This window comes from Amblyraja radiata, chromosome 26 (genome assembly GCF_010909765.2).
Source record: "Amblyraja radiata isolate CabotCenter1 chromosome 26, sAmbRad1.1.pri, whole genome shotgun sequence".
Lineage (NCBI taxonomy): Eukaryota > Metazoa > Chordata > Chondrichthyes > Rajiformes > Rajidae > Amblyraja > Amblyraja radiata.
This window is the reverse complement of record NC_045981.1, coordinates 19,539,696-19,561,660: the sequence shown is the minus strand read 5'-3', so window position 1 is coordinate 19,561,660 and position 21,965 is coordinate 19,539,696. Positions and strand designations below refer to the sequence as shown.

The following is a 21,965-nucleotide window of genomic DNA, read 5'->3' as shown; positions in this document are numbered from 1 at the left end:
GAGTGTGGGAGGAAACCTTAGCACCCAGAGAAAATTAATGCGGTGATGGGGAGAATGTACAAACTCTGTATAGATAGCACCCATAATCAGGATCGAACCCAGGTCTCTAGTGCTGTAAGGCAGCAACTCCACCGCTGCACCACTGTTATCAGACACTTGAACGGACATCTCATTAATTGAGGATGTATTCGCAATCTCCCTATCGTCCTCATTGTGGTGCTTGTGTGATATTTATACGTGCTCTTTCTGTAACACTATATTCTGCACTCTGTTTCCTTTCTCTTTTGCACTGCATGATGGGATGATTATCAGTGCATGTGACAATAATAATCCAATACCAATACCACTTGAGGATATCCAGAAACATCTGAGAGCACTGGATACAACAAAGGTTATGGGACCAGACCACATAGGTTGCAGCTGAATCATTTGGTTCCAGAGCTGAGGTGAGAGTTCCTGCTCTTGATGTTTAGGTATTAATTGACCGAGGTAAAGCTAAAGTCAATGGATAAAATGGAGAAAATGCTCCAATTGTTGGTCTTGGTTGTTGGAGGTTAACTAATCCCATCCCCGGGTCATTACTGCCTCATAGTAAAGTGTTCTTTCAGAAGATAGACACAAAAAGCTGGATTAACTCAGCGGGACAGGCAGCATCTCTAGAGAGAAGGAATGGGTGAAGTTTCGGGTCGAGACCCTTCTTCAGACTCTTCTGAAACGCCACCCATTCCTTCTCTTCAGAGATGCTGCCTGTCCCGCTGAGTTACTCCAGCTTTTTGTGTCTATCTTCAGTTTAAACCAGCATCCGCAGTTCCTTCTTACACAAAGTGTTCTTTCCGCTGCTTCATCAGCGGCCTTCCTTCTGTCCTCATGTCAGAGTTGGGAAGCCCCTGATATTGCACAATGTTCAATTCTATTCTCAGATTCTCAATAAATGAAGCAGCCCGTGACTGCATGCAGCAGGATCTGATCACTGGTCAAATATGGGCTGATATGGCCCATAAGATTAACACCGTGAAAGTAGTAGGCAATGACCACCTACAACAAGGGAGAGTCTATGCACATAAATGGCACTGCCATTGATAAGTCCCATTATCAACTAATCTTAGGAGTCCAGAAACGCAATTATGGCCCACAAACCAAATAGGATCAATTACATAAACACAATAACTACAAGAACAGATCAGAAGCTTGCTATTCTATGCATTTTGGGAGGCACAGTGGGGCAGCGGTAGAGGTACTGCCTTATAGGGCTAGAGTCCCGGGTTCAACCCTGACTACGTGCTGTCTGTACGGTGTTTGTACGTTCTCCCTGTGACCGCATTGGTTTTCTCCAGGTGCTCCGGTTTCCTCCCACACTCCAAAGACGTACAGGGTTGCAGATAAATTGGCTTTGGTAATTCAGTCATTGTCCCAAGTGTGTAGGATGGCGCTAGGGTACAGGGTGATCGCTGGTCGGCGCAGACTCGGTGAGCCGAAGGACTTGTTTCCACACTGTATCTCTAAAAAAACTAGAAAGGAATACACTCCACCTGCCTGGATGAAAACAGCTCAAAAAGCTGAACACCCACAACAAAGCAGCCCACTTAGAACTCTAAACATTCATAGTCATACTACATGGAACCAGGCCCTTCGACCCAACTCGTCCATGCCGACTAGACGACCATCAGGCTAGTCCCATTTGGCAGCTCATTCTATACACCCACTGTGTGAAAAAGCTGCCTATCGGGTTTCTAGTAAATCTTTCCCCTCTCGGCTTAAACCTATGCCCTCTAGTTCTTGAATCCCAACACTAGGGAACAAAAACTGTGCATTAACCCTATCTATGTTTGTCATGCTTTTTTTCACCTGGTATCCAAGTAATAAAGTTCCTTGTGCCTCCTCGACTAATATCAGTGGATAATTAAAAACCCTTGATAAATTAAAATTGTCTCTGAAGCAAACTGATGGATTCCCTCCCTTTAACAATATAGTCTTCTCATCTCTTGGCTCCCACTTTTAAGGGATTCGCCATTCAGACCCTGTCTATTACTGTGCCAGAGGCTGAAAAGCTGCTTTACAAGGTTAGTGTTATCCAATCCCTATCCCAATCCTTATCCTAAATGCAAGATGGCACCCAAGCCAAGCGACTCCCTGCGTGCTGGTCCCAGAAGTGGATCTGCAATCACTCATTACAATCGATCCACTCTTCTCTGTACACTGTAGACGGCTTGGTTGTAATCTTCTATAGTCTTTCCACTGACTGGTTAGCACACAACTAAAAGCTTTTCACTGTACCTCAGTCCACGTGACAATAAGCTAAACTAGACCAATTCAGGCCTTTCTCCGGAGCTGCATACAAGTGCATCTAGATGTCACCTCCACCCTACATCACTGTCTTCTGGATGGATGGGGGAAGAGCTCTTCAGAGGAGTAGCCTTAAAACACAATCACATAAAGGAATAAATAAAACATCTGTGAATGGCATCTCACCCTGAAGTCTATTCCGACTGTGGCAATGTAGCTCCCTGCTAGAAAGGCGTTATCTTTGAACTGGACCAGGAAGCAGGTCTTGCCCACACCAGAGTCTCCAATTAACATCACCTACAATACGTGCAAAGTCTCATTAGAATCTTCCTTAAGGAGTGAATGAAACAGTTATTCAACAAATCAGTTTAATGCAAGAAATCCAGCAACGTTTGGGAGATGATCGCTTCTAAATGACACAGAGTATCCGGAGACCCCAACAATGATCCCAGGGTGAACATGCAAACTCCACATTGCACATTAATCCTGAATGGTGCGTGTGGCAATTTAAGTTGGTATTTTCTGTATGTAAGTAGACCATTGTCCAAATAAGGATGCAGGATTTGATGCTGCTCAGAGTAAGTTCCTGTCAAAACGTCATAAGTTATAGGAGTAGAATTAGGCCATCCTGTCTACTCCGCTATTCAATCATGGCTGATCTATCTTTCCCTCTCAACCCCATTCTCCTGCCTTCAACCCATAGTTCCTGACACCCGTATTTTGTGTTTTCCTCAGTTGTTTACCAGGTATAGCTTTTGCTCAGCAGGTTGTTCCTGCCTCCACATTGAGAAGTCATGTTTCCAAGTCTTGCACACAATCTAAGGTGAGGTTTCTGTGGGTACTGAGAGAAGGTGCACTGCAAAGCCACATCACCTAATGAGAACACCACACTGGTGGTGTACCAAGTGGATGTAATACCCCTGTTGTACTGCAGCATTGTAGGTGATTATCTGGCCATCATCTTTCTGTTGTCTGTAGGATCTTTGCTGTACACAGAGTGGTCATATTTTCTTACAAAATACACAGAAGCCATTTCAGCTCATTGATGCTGGGCCAGTCCCGTTCCTCACGAATTTACTCTGCAATCTTCTCTCTGCATATTCCCGTCAACTCAGTTTCTACCACTTATCTACACACTAGGGGGAGGTGGCCGGGGTGGGGGTGGGGGCAGTTAAAGTAATCTGCCTATTCATCCACCAACTTGCATGTCTTTGGGATATAAGGAGAAATCAGATCACAGGAGGAAACAGTGCTCCCACACAGACCCAGGGTGAACATGCAAACTCCACATAGGCAGCACCCGAGGTCAGGATTGGATCCCAGCTGACTGGAGCTGTGAAGCAGCAGCTCTACCAGCTGTACCCCTCGCGCTAACCTTTGCAATATTAACCCCACCTTGGAAATACAGAGATGATTCCAAAGTTTTTACAGGTGTTCAGAGTGCAGGATACAAGTTCATTTTGATCCTTGTTTTGTATGCATTTAATCAGGAACAGGATTACTTAAGGATGACTCATTTGTTATCTGCAGCCTTCTTCACGCCTACTATTGTCTCATGAGCAAGGCCAACAAGCAACAAGGCCTTTCCAAAATGCTTTTCGGGATACTTCAGCACAGTTTTCAAAAATCAGCTGTGCAAATCAAGAAGGATTTCATAACTTCTTCCATCCACATGAATCGTGGAGATCTGAAATAAACTCCTCTGGAAACCTTGTCACCTCTGCATTTGCTCTCTAACCGCTGACTTCCATTTCCGGTCCAGTAAACCTTCAGATTTGTTGGCTGCAAGCCCGGGGATCTCCTCTGCAAACCATTCCTATAAGATGCGCCTTTAAACAGAGCTCTCCAACTAAAGCATTGGTCATGCTGGTGTCAACATTTCAGCCCATTCATGCTCTGCCCGCTCACAGAACAATCCCATTCCTCACGGATTTTCCCTGCAATCTATTCTCCACACATTCCCATCAACTAATCTACACAGCGGGAGGCAGTTAAAGTTATCTACCAATTAATCCATGAGCATGGTGTCTGACATCATTTCTGGTTTGTCTTCCTACATTTTGATTAGTAGAGGTGTCAGAGGTTGTAGGGAGAAGGCAGGAGAATGGGGTTAGGAGGGGGAGAGATAGATCAGCCATGATTGAATGGCGGAGTAAACTTGATGGGCCGAATGGCCTAATTCTACTCTTATCACTTATGACCTTATGGCCTCATGATCGTGTTAAATGTACGGTGTAAGTTAATAAGATATGTTGGAAGCCTAGAACCTGGTCAAAGGGGATTCCAGTGGTGGTTATTACTAACATACCAAGTTGTACAGGAGAATGGAGTAAAGGATTGTGTAAACAGGAGGAGGGGACCAAAGCGGATGAGATGTCAGTGGAGTGATGGCTTGAGAGAAACCATGATGATAAGAGATCACAGATGTTGTGGGAGAGGATGGGGGCCTCAAAAAAGGTCAGAGCGGAGAGACTGCCTGAAAGCCAGCTAACATTGAGGAAATTGTGTGGATCATGGAGTGATGGGAGGAGAGGCATATGGGGGGGAGAATGCTGGGAGGGAGCAGACAGGCAAGAGTGTGTGCTGGAGCATACTGAACAAACCATTTGAGGTTACAATGGTGATGGGCTAGAGGGAAATAAAACTCATCTTCCTAGGGTTAGCGGTGTTGGGTTTTAAGGGAACCAAGGATGTCTGCTTCCAGTTTGCCACCAAGGCACTGGAGAAAGGTTTGGCTCATTCAGGTCAACATGTTGGAAAGGCAGCTCCTTTAGACTGAAAGTCTGGAAAGGTGCATCAGAGAGAATGGAGGATGTGGGGTACATCAGCTGGGGAGCAGACAGGAGAGGGGAGAGAGTGGTGGTGCCAGGTGAGGAGAGCAACATCGGGTGGATTGCGGGTAGTGGGGAGAGGAAATAAGTTGTTGCACGAGAATCTGGGAAGTTGCATCATGACTGACAATCTGCAATGTTTAAATAGACACAAAATGCTGGAGTAACTCAGCGGGTCAGGCAGCATCTCTAGAGAAAAGGAATAGACGACGTTTCGGATGGAGACCCTTCTTCAGTCTGAACTATTCCTTTTCTCCAAGGATGCCCTCTGGCCCGTAGAGTTACTCCAGGATGTTGTGTCTATCTTCAGTGAAAACCAGCATCTGCAATTCCTTCATACACATGCAATGTTTAAATGTTCTCTGTCGAGGGGGAGGGGAGGGAAACTTTTACTGCCTCATTTAGAAGGATGAGAGGGCATCTCATTGAAACATATAAGATTGTTACGGGCTTGGACACACTAGAGGCAGGAAACATGTTCCCGATGTTGGGGGAGTCCAGAACCAGGGGCCACAGTTTAAGAATAAGGAGTAAGCCATTTAGAACAGAGAAGAGGAAACACTTTTTCCTCACAGAGAGTGGTGAGTCTCTGGAATTCTCTGCCTCAGAGGGCAGTGGAGGCAGGCTCTCTGGATGCTTTCAAGAGAGAGCTAGATAGGCCTCTTAAAGATAGTGGAGTCAGGGGATATGGGGAAAAGGCAGGAACGGGGTACTGATTGGGGATGATCAGCCATGATCACATTGAATGGCGGCGCTGGCTCGAAGGGCCGAATGGCCTACTCCTGCACCTATTGTCTATTTTGCAAACCCATTGCCGTCCCCATGATCTGTACCAAACACAGCTCTGAGGAGTTAAACTGAGAGAGCAATGAGAAACCGCTCTCAGACAAAGAAGGAAATGAAAGCAGTGTTGCAGCAGAGAATCAGTTAACTATAAATGGTGATGCATTTGCAATAAATGCCAATTCTGCTCCTAATTGGGTGACAGTGATCCGATACTGTAGCAAACAGTTAGCTTGCTGTCTGAATGACTGAGCTAAACAATTAGCTGACTGCTGCATTGAAACAGAAATAGCGGAAGGTATCTCATTCCACTGTCTCCTCATTCCACAACCAGCACCAGAGCAGAGGAAACTCCTGGTCAACACACCAGTTCCCCACGACTTTGGAGAAAGGCAATGAATGGTTTCTTTTTTTTTTTAAATTCCCTGCAGTTTGGTAATGACCAGCCAGCACAGGCCAAGCCTTAACAGAAAACATGAAACTTCTGGCTGGACGAACCCAACTCCTTTGGTTTAGTTTAGTTTAGAGATACAGCATGGAAACAGGCCCTTCGGCCCACTGGGTTTGGGCCGACCCACAATCCTTGCACACTAACACTATCCTACAGACTAGGGACAATTTACAACTTTACCAAGCCAATTAACCTACAAACCTGTACGTCTTTGGAGTGTGGGAGGAAACCAGAGCACCTGGAGAAAACCCACGAAGGTCACAGGGAGAAGGTACAAAGTGCGTGGAAGTCGATTGATAAACGATTGAAAACCTGGATTGTGCCTTCCAGAATATTCCCAAATATTCCCAAACATCTCACAGCTCAAGCAGTGCATTTAAATTGCCGAAGCCGATTTATATGCAGCATAGTTCCATACAAAGCATGGGCAGAAAATGTTCTCCGGGGGACAACTATTGGCCTGCATAAACTCTGTGCAAATACAAGGACAAGGACTGTGTTTATGTGGAACCAACAGATATTGATGTCCCGTGGTTTTAATACAGGAGATTTTGGAGAAGTGGGAATGAACCTCAGTTCACATTTTCTGAAATGTTCTGTCAATTTCCTCTCAGGTGCTTAGAGTGAAAACTTCCCCTCTGTAATGCCCACAGCACATTTCACAGCAGAGGTGCTATTGGGATTAATGTGCACTGGGAGCGAATGTTCTCCATTTTAAAGAGACCTAGATCTGGCTTCTCCCTTCTGACGTTTTAGATACAGTTAGTGAATTTCTCAGCGCAATGTATTCTAAAGTAAGTTATCTCCAGCTTGTGCCCACTCACAAATACACTGGACTGCTTTTCCGCCATTCAACAGGGACTATCCCAACATTTGAGAGGCAGTTGGACAGGTCCATGGATGGGATTGTGAATTTATGGAATTCCCTGCCACAGAGGGCAGTGGAGGCCAAGTCACTGGATGGATTTAAGAGAGAGTTAGATAGAGGTCTAGGGGCTAGTGGAGTCAAGGGATATGGGGAGAAGGCAGGCACGGGTTATTGATAGGGGACGATCAGCCATGAACACAATGAATGGGTGGTGCTGGCACGAAGGGCTGAATGGCCTCCTCCTGCACCTATTTTCTATGTTTCTATGGGTTTGGAGGGATATGGACCGAGTGCTGGTAGATGAGACTAGTGTAGCTGGGACATGTTGGCCGGTGTGGGCAAGTTGGGCCGAAGGGCCTGTTTCCATATGGTATCACTCTAAGTCTCTATGAACAACAGATGAGTGAACATTTGTAATAATTGAATCAAGGAAAGGGTGAAGCCTTTCCTTTGGTGCCTCCTGCAAGCTCCATTTCCTGTGCGTTCACTCTATCTTTCTCTCCAATAACTGCCCAATGCTGAACAACCTGATCACAATATGACCTTCCAATCACATATTGTGACCAGCACTGAGGTCGCCCATTTCCTCCTTTTGTTAAGGAAGAATTGTAGATGCTGGTTTACAAGAGAGATACAAAAAGTTGGAGTCGTTTATCACGCCCCTGATCCAGCTAATCTGCTGCAGTAATCCTCATCCCCTAACAGCGGCCTCGATTACTCCAATGCTATTTGGTTAGCTTCCAGGCTTCCAGTCAACATGAGTCTCAATCAAGACCTTCACACATATGCTTGGTAACCCATGCGGTACCTAGATGTTCAAATGCTCAACTTGTTGATAATCCTCCCAATTTCTCCTACTGAGGTTTATTCAGGATGCCTGTGTGTAGTGTTAGATTGATACCCTTATCTGCTGAGCAGCCAGAATCAAAGAGAGGAGAAATTGCCATGAGCTGGAGTGCCTTTCCAACCCTCCAGAGTCTAATCAATACTGACACTGCCTGGGTGACACTGAATCTAAATGTGCTCTAGCTGTACTGAATGTTCTACACCTTACCAACATCAACATTTTCTTTTCTTTGGATTATAGATTTGGACAGCACAGAGACTAGCCCTTTGGCCCACCATATTCATGCTGACCATTTTTGGCCATCTACACTCATCCCATTTGACAGATTCACCCCCTTCTGACTAAAGAAAATCCTCCGCATTTACTCCCTAAAGGAACGTCCGTTAATTCTGAGGGTATGACCTCTAGTCCTAGACTCTCCCATGAGTGGAAACATCCTCTCCACATCCACTCTATCCAAGCCTTTCACAATTCGGTAAGTTTATCCAAGCCTTTCGCTATTCGGCGAGGATCTTTGATATTTCCACATTCTGTATTTCTGTTAAACTGTACATTTCAAAAAGGCATCCCACATTTATCTCCACCCAGTTTCCAGCCTGCAGTTGTACTCCACTCACACTTGAGAAATATGATTAATTGCAGTCCACCCAATGCCACGTCATGCATACAAGCACACACCCTGTTCTACCCAAATACGCTAACCAAATGCATACTGCACTCCACCCAAATAACCTTCATCAAATAGTAATCCAATTGAATATTTAATGTAGTAAATACCTAAATACCCCACTTCACACTGTACCCCAAATAACCCACTCGACACTGCAACACTCAAAACTCCACCTGCACTACATCATCCTCAATGCAATATCTAAACCTCTCTCTCCGTTGTGCAATTGTCAGGTGTCATACCACATGAAATATGGGAACAAGGAACCGCAGATGCTGGTTTACAAATAAAGACACTAAATGCTGGAGTAACTCAGCAGGTCAGGCACAATCTCTGGAAAACATAGATAGGTGATGTTTTGGGTTGTAACCCTTCTTCAGAGATTGTGAGGGGGGAGGGGGGAGGGGGGGGGGTGTGGGGGGAAGCTGGAAGAGAGCATAGCTAGCATGTAGTAGGTGGATACAGGTGAGGGGGGAGGGGTGTTTTATGGCCAGATAAAGTCCAGGGATGAAAAGGTGTGAGACAAAAGGATTGAAAAATTGTGAATTGTGAAGCAAGAGGAAGGAATGTAGTGGAAGGAGGGTGGGCAGAGGGGCGGGGGGGGGAGAAATTAGTGTGATTCCAGGTGGGACACAGGGAAGGGGGGGGGGGGGGGGGGGGAGGTTAGAAGAAGAGGGGGGGGGAGGAGGTTGAGGAGGTTGAAGTAGAAAAATCCCACCACATATTCTACCCAACTATTCCCACTCTACTATACAATATGCAACCTCCACTCCATAACTCCAAATGGTTGGGCTGAGCACAGTAGTCTGAAGAATTCCTCAAAGCTGGGATATCACAATTCTTCTGTTGTGTGAGGTATAATTCCAACCATTGGAATGCTTTTCCCTCTAATGGCAATTGACCAGGCTCTTGATGCCACCTTCCACCAAACACCACCTTGAAGTCAACCTCACCTCTGGCATTGGAGCTCTTTGGTCCATGTTTGCACCAATGCTAAGATGAGGTCTGACCAGTGTCCTGAGCCCAACCATCTTCTGGGGAAGGGTTTCGGCCCGAAACGTTGCTTATTTCCTTCGCTCCATAGATGCTGCTGCACCCGCTGAGTTTCTCCAGCACTCTTGTCTACCCAACCATCTTCAGCTGCTTCATTAATGGCCTGCCTTCTATCTTAAGAGTGATCCTCGTGACACATCAACTGGGCATTGATGAGTAAGCTTTTGGTGAATAGGTCTTGCTTGATAGCATTGCCAATGTCAGGCCCCCATCACTTTGCAGGGTGATTACAAAAACAGATTGGGTGGCAGTAGTTATTGTGAACAGGACATGCCTTGACAATTCTAGGGTTGATACCAGTGTTTAAGAAGGAACTGCAGATGCTGGAAAATCGAAGGTACACAAAAATGCTGGAGAAACTCAGCGGGTGCAGCAGCATCTATGGAGCGAAGGAGATAGGCAACGTTTTGGCCCGAAACGTTGCCTATCTCCTTCGCTCCATAGATGCTGCTGCACCCGCTGAGTTACTCCAGCATTTTTGTGTACCTTCGATACCAGTGTTGCAGCTGTACTGGCACAGGAGCAGCATGGTGTACGTTACCACTGTGGGTTTCTCTGGGTTTCCTCCAACACTCTAAAGACATGCAGATTTGTAGGCTAGTTGGCATCAGTAAAAAATTATAAATTGTTCCCAGTGAGTAGTATATTGTTAGTGTATGGTGTGCCTGCTGGTTGGTGCAGACTTGGTGGGCCAAAGGACCTCTGTGTCTCTAAAGTCTACAAGTCTAAAGCTTGGTAAGAGGTACAACAGGTTCTGGAGCGCAGATCTTTGCTAGTGCAGACAGTGAGCTGTCGAGGTCTTTCCTTTTCTCATATACTGTATGTAAAAGCTTTTACAATCTTATCTAAAGTTTCTCACTGGGTTACTATTGTATTTTACTTGTTCTCTCCTTTTGAGTTTCTTGATCCTCCCTAGTTGAAATCTGAAGTTTTCTCTATCCTCGGGCTTACTGCTTTTCATGGCAACATCATTCGTCTTTCGCTTTGATCTGATACTGTCTTTACTTCGCTTGTTAAGTAAATGGGCCGGTTTCTTTCTTGGTCTTCGTGCCTTGAAGGGAAACTGCATTGATTCTATAAATGTTACCCATTGCTTTTATGCAGTCATATATTTTAAAGGAGTTTCTCTCTCCACAGTAGCCAACGTGCTTCAGAACTTTGTAGTTTCCTCCGTTTACAGTTGAGACTGAAATCTAAAATCTCATGGCGGTACGGTGGTGCAGCGGTAGAGTTGCTACCTTACAGTGCCAGAGACCCTTGTTTGATCTTGACTATCGGTGCTTGTCTGTACGGAGTTTGCACGTTCTCCCCGTGACCTGCATGGGATTTTATCCCACATTCCAAAGACGTACAAGATTTCTATGTTAATTAGCTTGGTATAATTGTAAATTGTCCCTAGTGTGTGTGGAATAGCGTAAAAGGCCTGTCCCACTTTGCGATTATTTCGGCGACTGCCAGGGTCATCTCAGTGTCGCCAAAAGATTTTGAACATTTCAAAATCCAGCGGTGACAAAAAAAATGTTGCGACACTTGAAAAAACGCCGCGCGTCGTACGTCATCATGCCGCAGTCGCCGAAAAAATTGCCAAGCGGGACAGGCCCTTAAGCGTGTGGGGATCGCTGGTCGGTGCGAACTCAGTGGGCCGAAGGGCCTGTTTCTGCGCTGTATCTCTAAAATAAAACTGAAATCTGCCTTATTTTGATCACCATTTCCTAACCATCCCTTAACTACTAGATTATTAATTTACCCCTTCTGATTGCACAAACACTAGATCAAAAACAATGTGCTTCTCCAGCATTCGACTAAGAAAACAATCAACATAACAACCATTTTATATCCCATCACCAATCCAAGTATCTCACCTAAATTCTGCACATCCCACATACCATCAGCACTACTATTCACCACTGGTGTACAAGGACGCCCAGATCTTGTTGCACCTTCCCTCTTCCCAGTCTATCGCCATTCCCACAATAATTGGACTTTCTTTGTTCAGAACCAAAGTGCATAACTTCACATTAATCCATGTTAAACTGCATCTGCCAAGCATTTGCCCACTCACCCAACTTGTCTCCCTCACATTGAAGTCTCTCGGCAATCTCCTCACAACTCACACTACCGCAACGCCAGCCTTGTGGCGTCGGCAAACATGCAGATGCTACATTTACTCCCTCATACAAATCATTCATATATATTATCAATAGCTGGATCCAAACACTGGTCCAGTCTTTACAGGTGGCACCCCACTAAGCACTGCCTGCCACCTGTAAAGACTCATTGATCCCCTACTCTGCTTTTCCTGTCTGTTTACCGATTCTCAATCCATGCCAGTATTTCATCCTCTTTCCCATGTGCTTTAATTTTGCATATTAATCACCTATCAAAAGCCTTCTGAAAGTCCAAATACACCACATCCCCTATTTTTCCCTTATCTATTTGGCCAGTTACATTATCAAAAATCTTCAGTTGATTTATTAAGCACGATTTCCCTTTAATGCGCCAATGCTGACTTTGTGCAATCCCGCTAATGTTTTCCAAGTGTTCTGTTGTTTCATCTTTTGGAACAGATTTGTGTATTTTTCCACACCACTGACGTGAAACTTCTTGCCACTTCCATTGAGGGATGTTTACAGTTGAAGACTGGGTGGCACAGTTGCCAGTTGGTGGAGCTGTTGCATCGTGGCGCCAGTGTTCGACCCTGGCCTCAGGTGCAGCCTGTGTGGAGTTTGCACGTTCTCCCTGTGACCACATGAGTATCCTCCAGGTGCTCTGGTTTTCTACCACATCCCAAATATGTGCGGGTCGGTAGGTTATTTGGCCTCTGTAAATTGTCCCTGGTGAGTAGGATAGAACTAATGTATGGGTCATTGTTGGTTGGCACAGACTCGGTGGGCTGAAGGGCCTGTTTCCATGTTGTATCTCTAACACTGAAACTAAAACTTGTCTTGAACTTAGCATTATAATGAGAATCAAGAAGAAGGAGAATATCTTTGGGCAGATGATCCAAATCTTGATAGGAAGGTTTCATGGAGGTTTCATTTTTTAAGGAGGAAAAAGAGGCAGAGAGGTTTAGCGATAGAGTTCCAGAACTAAGGACCTTGATAACTTAAGGTATGGCTTTAGTAGTGGAGCTATTAAAGTTATGGCTCAAGGGCTGAAGACTTAATATGATTTGGGACATGGGCTGGAATGATTTGTATAACCTCAAATTTATGAATGATAGATGGAGCGAGGCCAACCTGAATTGTGTTGGAGTAGTCACCTTGAATTAACAAAACTTGGATGAGGTATACAGATGGAGTGCCAGTCACAATGAACTAGGAGCAAGAGTAGGCCAATTGGCCCCTTGAGTTTGCTTCTCCATTTAATTTAATTGTTACCTCAAACGAATTTCACGTCTCAACGGTCTTAAACGGGTGACTCCTTATTTTTAAACATTAACTTTTAGTTTTAACAGCTTCTGCAAATGGAAAATCCCTCCACATCAATCTTCCCATGACTCCTCAGGATCTTACATGTTTCAGTCAAATCTCCTGTCATTCATCACAACTTCAAAGATAAAACCTAACTGGTCCAATCTTTCATCAGAGGACAACACTCCCATTGCATGTATGGAACAGTGCACTTTCTCTGAATTGCTTCCAATGCACTATCCATCGTTAAATAAGGAGACCTATACTGTGAACAGTATACCAGGTGAGGTCTCTCGAATGTTTGATATAATTGATGCATACGCTCCCTATTTTGCTATTAAAGTTTCCCAATCAATAAATTGTAACATTCTGTTAGTTTTCATGTTTACTTGTACTCTCTGCACACTAGCGTTTACACCAGAAACCCAGATCTCTGCATCTCAGAGCTATACAATCTCTCACCATTTAGATAATTTGCTTAAAAAAAAAAATCCTGACAAAATGGACAATTTCACAATTTTTCAAATTAAATCCATTTTCCAGATCTCTGCCCACTCACTTATCCTATTTATATCCCTTCATGATCTCCCCAAGTCTTCTTTACCATTTATTTCCCTACGTATCCAAATATCTTCATTGTTTATCAACCATATCTCTGGTGCTTTCATCCAAATCATCTATATACATTGGAAACGTTTGAGGCCCCAGCATTGAACCCTGTGGCATTGCAGATAATACATCTGGCCAACTGGACAATAGACCATTGTTAACTGATGAGAGGGAATCTTATAGAAACATATAACATTCTTAAAGAATTGGACAGGCTAGATGCAGGAAAAATGTTCCTGATGTTGGGGGAGTCCAGAACCAGCAGTCACAATTTAAGAATAAGGGGTAGGCCACTTTAACTGATTTGAGGAAAAACGTCTTCACCCAGAGAGTTGTGAATCTGTGGAATTCTCTGCCACAGAAGGCAGTGGAGGCCAATTCACTGGATGTTTTCAAGAGAGAGTTAGATTTAGCTCTTAGGGCTAAAGGAATAAAGGGATATGGGGAAAAAGCAGGAACGGGGTACTGATGTTAGATGATTAGCCATGATCATATTGAATGGCGGTGCTGCCTTGAAGGGCCGAAGGGCCTACTCCTGCACCCATTTTTCTATGTTTCTATGCCCCTATCTCTGCTCCCTTTTGACAGCTAATCTTCGAACCATGCCAGTATGCTCCCTTCCACATCACACTCTTTTATTTCTGCAATAACACTTGATGTGGCACCTTTTCAAATTTCTTCTGGTAAGATAAATATTGAGTATCCACTGGCTCCCCTTAAGCATCTACATGATATTTCAAAAAAAATGATTTAGTCGGTCAAACATGACTCTCCTTTTGTACAACCTTGATAATTTTATCCACTTACCTTGAATTTGTTTCTGAGTCTCCTGCTTTAGACTCTTTAATTATAATTCTGACATTTACCCTGTGATAGATGTTACACTAATTGGCCTGTAGAATCCTGTTTTCTCTCTCCATCCCTTTTTGAACAAGAGAATTACATTTTCTACTTTCCAGTCTAATGGAACCATTCCCTATCTCAAGGGAAATTGAAACCAAGCCTTTTCTTTTAAGACATTTGTTTGATGTCCATGAGGAGCCTGAGACTTGTCAGCCTAGACACCAACAATTTGCTCAGTATCACTGTATTGCCCAGGTGATTGTAAGTTTCCATTGTTCCTCTCTTCCTTGCAATTCCTTATTTACGGCTTTTCCTAGAATGTTACATGTATCCTTTGAAGTAAAGACCGATGCAATATTCCAGCCATCTCCTCGTTATCTATTAATAATCCCCCAAACTCATTTACCATAGGACCATCTCGCAATTCGTAAATTATTTTCTTTGTGAAATTATTAATGTCTTGCGAAATTCTAATGATTTGTTTTCACCTTTCTGGCTAGCTGTATCCCATGATCTAATGATTCCTGCCTTGTTAATCTTTCAGTTATTCTTTGCCATTTTTTTCCGTATTCTCTAGGGTCTTCTGACCTGTTGACTATCTATGCACAATTATACGCTTTTTTTCTTTAAGTTTTTTACTATGTCTAACATTTTTAGTTAGTCACCCCAGAAACTGAGTCCTTTCCTGGAACCATTCTTCTTTGCTAAAATGTACCTATGACGCATACTTGGAAAGCGATCTCCTTGGATGTCTAGCATTACATTATGACTGAATGATCCCTTAATTCTTACTCCTTTCTTTTAAACTCCTCATATTTCACCCCATTTTGGATCTACAGTATTTTTTCATCCCTCAAGATTAATTTTTTGGATGACCTCAAATGAGTATAGAAGTTGGGACAAAAGTTTCAGTTGAACAAGACGTTGGTTAGGCAGCTCTTGGAGTATTATAGACACAAGGAACTGCAAATGCTGGTTTTACCAAAGTGTTGGAGTGACTCAGCGGGTCAGCCAACATCTGTGGAGAATATGGATTGGTGACATTTTGGGTCAGGACCCTTCCTCAGATGGGATAAGGGGAAAGGGAGAAATGTGTGTGCATCCAGTTGGGGCACAGGAATGACAGGAATAAAAAGGAGGGCCATTGTAGGTTAGTTATCAATAATTTGAGAATTCAATGTTCATAGCGTTAGGTTGTAAGCTATCCAAGTGGAATATGAAGTGCTGTTCTTCTAGTTTGTGTGTGGCCTCACTCTTTTCTTGGAGCTTTGTGTTTAATTTTGGTCACCAGGCTTTAGGAAAGATGCCTTTCAGCTGGAAAGATTACAGGAAAGATTTACGAGGATGTTGCCAGGACTCGAGGGCCTGATCTAGAGGGAGAGGTTGGGCAAAGTCTCCTTTGAGCGAAGGAGGCTGAGGGGTGATCTTATAGATGTAGATAAAATCATGGGGGGAATAGATAGGGTGAATGCACAGCGTCTTTTACCCAGGATAGGGGAATCAAGAACTAGAGGTCATACATTAAAGGTGAGATGAAAAAGATTTAATAGGTACCTGAGGGGCAACTTTCTCACTTAGAGGGTGGCGGATATATATGGAACGAGCTGCCACAAGAGGTACATTAGGCAGTTACAATAATACCATTTAAAAGACACTTGGACAGGTATATGGAAAGGAGAGGTTTAGTGGTATATGGGCCAAACATGGTCAAATGGGACTAGCTCCGATGGGGCATCTTGGTTGGCGTGGAAGAGTTGGGCCAATGGGCCTGTTTCTGTGCTATATGGCTCTATGGCGCTGTGACCTCAAGTTTACGATGAACAGAAGAAGCAAAGCTGATATGAAGTGCATTGGAATAGTCTCCTGATAACAATGGCTAGGACGACGTTTGGGGATTAGGTGCCGATCAGATGAAGTAGGGGCGGGATAAGACCGTTTGACTCCTCCATCCTGTTCCACCATCCAATGACAACATGACTGATCCAATTAAAGCTTCAACTCTGCATCTACCTATCCCCGGAAATTCTTTATATCTTTGCTTATCAGGCATCCATCTACCTCTGCCTTCAAAATATTCACGGACTTGGCTTTGAGACCCCAGGATGGTTCATCGGGAATCTCTGGGAGAGATGAGAAAAGCCTCATCTCTGTCTTAAATGGACAAACCCTTATTTTTCGACAGTGAACTGGTTTAAGATCCTTACACAAAACATCTTCTCCACATCCACTGTGAAGACCCTGCAAGAACTTATATGTTTCGATCAAATCCATTCCAACTCTTTGAAATGCCAAAGCGCAGAAGCTGAGTCAGAGATTCAGGGTATGGATACAAAGGACAGCAGATGCTGGTTTACAAAAAGAGACATAAAGTGCTGAAGTAACACGGGAGGTGAGACAGCATCATGGGAGGTCCGACAGTATATGGATAAGTGACATTTTGGGACATTCGCAATATATCTCCTGTCCGAAACGTCACACATACAAAGATGCTGTCTAACATGCTGAGTTACTCCAGCACTTTGTGTCTTTTTTAGTCAGTTCATACAGCTGTACAACTTGGAAACAGGTCCTAAAGTCCAACTCATCCATACCAATCAAGTTGCCTAACCGTGCTAGTCCCACTTGCCCGCGTTTGGCCCAAATCTCTCCTAATCTTTCCTATCCATATACCCGTTCAAGTGTCCTTTAAATATTATAACTGTACCCACCTCTAGCACGTCTTCTGGTAGTTTGTTTCATATACACAACATCCTCGGTTGAATAAGTAGCCCTTCAAGTCCCTTTTAAATCTTTCCCCATTCACCTTAAACCTAAGCCCTCTAATTTTAGACCTCCCTATCCTGGGAAAAGATTGCGGCTATTCATCTTACTGAACACACTGAAGACACCTTACTTAGTCTCTCAAGGTGTTAGAAACATATAGGGTCACCCTGCAGCCTGGGGTGGGGGGGAGATGACCCAGCCTATCTAGCTCTCCTTATAACTTAAACTCTCTGGACCTGGTATCATCCTCATTAATCTTCTTCTGCACCCTTTCCAGTTTAATGACAATTTTACTACAGCAGAGTGATCAGAAAGGTACACGGTATTCCAATGTGGCCTTACAAACAGCTTATACAGCTGTAAAATGATATCCCAACCTGTGTACTCAGTATCTTAACCATTGAAGTCATGCATGCCAAATGTCTTCTTCGCCACCATTTGTACTAGTGCCGCCACTGTCATGGAATTATACCTGCACTCCTAGTTCTCTCTCTTCTACAACACTCCCCAGGGCCCTGGTTTGTCTTACGAAATACACCACACATTTATTAGAATGAAATTCCTCAGCCCATTGGCCCAGGTCATCAACCTCCCATTGTAATCTCAGGTAAGCTTCTTCACTCTCCACTATAACAACAATTTTAATGTCATCTACATGGTGACTAACCTTGCTCTCTGCATTCGTTGACATCATTACAATAAAGAACGGACACCAATCCCTGTGGCAAACCAATTGTTACAGACCTCCAGCCTGAAAAACAACCTTCTACCGCTACTTTCAAACCAATATTGTAGCCAATCGGTTAGCTTACCCTGGAACCCATGTTGTCTAATCTTCCAGACCAGCTAACCACGTGATACCTTGTCAAAGGCCTTGCTAAAGTCCGCCACACCTGGCTTGTAACCCCTCTTTGTCACCTCTTCAAAAAGTTCATTCAAATTCATGAAACACCATTTCCCACATACAAAGGCATGCTGACTATCCCTAATCAGTGTTCAAAAAGGAACTGCAGATGCTGGAAGATCGAAGGTACACACAATTGCTAGGGAAACTCAGCGGGTGCAGCAGCATCTATGGAGCGAAGGAAATAGGCGACGTTTCGGGCCGAAACCCTTCTTCAGACTGAATTTTGTGTACCTGTTATCCCTAATCAGTCCTTGCTTTTCCAAATGCACGAAGGCCCTATCTCTGAGAATCCCACTACTAACATTATATCTAATCTATTCTCATAAGACAAGCTGCCCAGTGCAGGTGAGATGCAGCTTCACAAATCTCTATAGTAGCTAAAGCATAACTGTACTGATGTTGCATTCCTTGATTGTTGCTGCAGCTTCACTCAGTAAAGCAAGTAAGTATTCCATCAGATTGGGGCAGCGCAGTGGAGCAGTGGTAGAGCTACGGCTTTACAGCATCAGAGACCTGGGTTAAATCTGGTGTTCTGTCTGTACGGAGTTTGCATGTTCTTCCTGTGACCACGTGGGTTTTCTCTGAGCATTCCGGTTTACACCCACACTCCAAGGACATGCAGGTTTGTAAGCTAAATGGCTTTGGTAAAATTGTAAAATGTCTCTAGTGCGTAGGATAGTGCTAGCATAAGGGGTGATCGATGGTCGGCGCGGTTTTGGTGGGCTGAAGGGCCAGTTTCCGCGCTGTATCTCTAAAGTCTAAAAGATTCATGACGGGCACTGGAGAGGTTTTGGGAAGTCAGAAGCCGCAGGATATCCAGCTTCTGGCATGCTCATGTCCCCAAGTATTCATCTACCTGGTCCAGTTGATGTTTTAGTCAATGGTCACCTTGAAATGGTTGGGGGTGGGAAACACCTTACCCATTCTTGTGAATTTGCCATTAAATGCCAAACAGAAATAATAGAGATACATTTAGATGATTATGACTTGGCAAGCATTGGATGATTTAGTTATCGGGCTAGGTAAATGGAACATGAAATAATTGAGCATCTGTAATGTTAGGGTAAAACTGACAAATACAGCTAAATTGTGAAATGGAGTTATCAGCTAAGTTAGCAGGCCTACATTCCCATAGCCTTCCAAAAACAAGTTTCCAGGTGCGTTATCTCCACGCACCTGTGATTATTGTCTGGGAACGCAGTCTATCCCAGACTATTCTATAGGAAGGTGTAACGTTGGCAAACACAACACAACAGCAATAGCTGGGATAACCCCCTGCTGCTCGTAGCGCAAACACATTGCAGACAAGGGGGGCTTATGATTGGCTCGGGGAGGGGGCAGTGGCGCGGTCTGCTCCGATAAGAAATGTCATAAAGGATGGCGTTGGGCACCCTTTCGGTGAGAGAACCTCAGCCTTCGACCGTGTTGCGAACGGTGCCAGGTGATCAAGGACGAAACATCCTGTGGCGTGTTCCGATGAGTTTGCGAGTGCTCGCGGGTTTACGTGAGTGTATGTAGAAACACTCTGCGGCATGTTCTGCTGTGTACTCGAGGTTTGCGAGTGTGTTCGGGGATGTTCGGGGTGGGGATACGTGAGTGTATGTGCCTTATTTTGTAGTGTAATAAATTACTGAGTGAATCAAAACTGTTTTCTGAATCCAGTGATTTATCGAACACAACAGCATCATAACACGTTTCTTCTTCAATCTTAGAAGCCTGCAGTGTAGGAAGAGGCTACTCGGCCCATTCCACCCATGCTGCCCCCTTCCTCAGCAAGAGACCTCTAGTGTGTTCCAAGATGCGCAAAAGAAAGACGGTGCTTTCCTTTTCACTTGGCACGTGGATTCAAGGGCAATCAGAGTAGCCAGGGGGAGTAGCTTCAGTGGGGTTTATGGAGGCAGCTCTACCAGGTGTGTCGGAAGGAACTGCAGATGCTGATTTACACAGAAGATAGACACAAAACACTGGAGTAACTCAGCAGGTCAAGCAGCATCTCTGGAGAAAAGGAATAGGTGACGAAACCCATCATCAAATCGAAACCCATCATCAAACATGATCTAATGAATGGTCACGACCCGAAATGTTACCTATTTCTTTTCTCCCAAGATGCTGCCCAACCCGCTGAGATACTCCAGCGTTTTGTGTCTAGCTCTACCAGGAGTGCCACCGTGCCACCCAACTTGAGTCTTGTAGACAAACGCAAGGCTCTGGGTAACAGGACAAGTGGCTCATCACAGGTTACCTAGCCTCTAAACTAATCTGGAAGTCACAGTGTTTATGTGGTGGGAACAGTTAGTTAGTTTGGGGTCAATGGTGACCCTCAGAATGATGATGCAGAGGGACATGGAAATGGTAATGTCACTTATTGCCAACGCAGGGACCGCGGTTGGTCTGGCCTAATCGGAAAAAGGTGTCAGATTTTCCTCCTTGAAGGAATTAGTGAATCAGGTTTTTATTTAAAAAAAATATATATATATAATAATCTTGCAGTTTTACAGTACATTTACAAGCACTGGGCTGTCCTCAGTCCAAATTGGAGCAAACGGGAGATCTCTTGCCGAGGGAGGGTTAGGGAGGAATTAGTCCCACTGTCTGGGGTAGCACAGGCGGAACAGGCCGAGTGGCTTCTTCCTACCGTGCAAGATTCTAAGATCGAAGAAGAAACTTGTTAAGATACTCAATTATTTCAGCTCCAGCATTTATCCGGCTCCGTAACTAAATCTGCCAGAGCTTGCGTTTGCTCAGCAGGGGGGGGGGGGGGTCCGGAGAGACTGGAAGACCCCCCCCCCCCCCTCCCCCCCCCCCTCTCCTCCCCTCCCCTTCCCTCTGCTACCCCTCTCACACTCAAAGCAGCATCGTTGCTGAATCCTTGGTTGGCACCGGGCTGGTTAAACGGGCGATTTGCTGGATTTTTTGCTGCTAGTTTAATAAACACACACAGACACACACACAGACACACACACACAGAGCTACACACCTTGTAAGTCAAGTCGTGGATCTCACTGCTGGACCTGGAGCGGTGCAAGGGTGACTTGGGGGATCCATTTGGCAGTTCGATGCTGCTGTGGGTCGGATGGGAACTCTTTTTGCGAGGCATGGTAGCTTGAAGGATAGGAAGTAAAATCTTTGGAGAGAGGGGAACGGCGTCGCGGCGGTAGAACCGCCCCGGGTTTCGGCCCACCCTGGCCCGGGTTAGAGACAGGGAGCACCGGACAGAGAGAGGTCCATTGGCCAGAGCCGATTGTGGGATCCGACTCCCGTGTCGCTGGCCGGGTGTGTGCAGTGCCGACCTCCCAGTCCCTTTCTCATCCACAGGTGATCATTTCAACTAGCAGAGGGAGGGAGGGAGGGGCTGGAGCATCTGTCATCACAGCTCAGGCATTTTAGTTTCAGTTTAACTCTCACAGGAGCAGCGAGCTCCAATCTTGGGCTCGAAGCAGACAAGTCTCCTCCCTGCTTGGTCTCTTGCCTCATATTCGGGCTAAATCTCCAGGGTCAAATGCCGCCCAAATAGACTCCTGCTTATCTCAGCCTTTCTCTCGGTACTTCTTCCCTCTACATTCCCCTTCTCTGACCCTCAATTTCCACTCCTTTCCCGATCCTCCTCCAATATATCCCCCTTCATATCCACCCCCCTCCTGCAA

The 21,965-nt window shown here is 44.8% G+C and overlaps 1 protein-coding gene across 3 annotated transcripts in view; it reads right to left on the bottom strand.

Moving 5' to 3' along the window:
* LOC116988000 (ras-related protein Rab-37-like) overlaps positions 1-21,965 on the bottom strand; it is a 159,459-nt gene that overhangs the window by 49,348 nt on the left and 88,146 nt on the right. Inside the window, exons 1-2 of one of the 3 annotated variants that reach the window (XM_033044388.1) lie at positions 21,299-21,674; positions 2,470-2,580 (exon numbers count right to left, since the gene is read on the bottom strand). The exons of 1 other annotated variant lie outside the window; for it this stretch is intronic. In XM_033044388.1, the coding sequence (XP_032900279.1) occupies positions 2,470-2,580; positions 21,299-21,418 (231 nt within the window). In that variant the 5' untranslated portion in view covers positions 21,419-21,674. Of the gene's footprint in view, positions 1-2,469; positions 2,581-21,298; positions 21,676-21,965 lie in introns of those variants that run through there. One more of the 3 variants, XM_033044389.1, reaches the window with a different exon arrangement.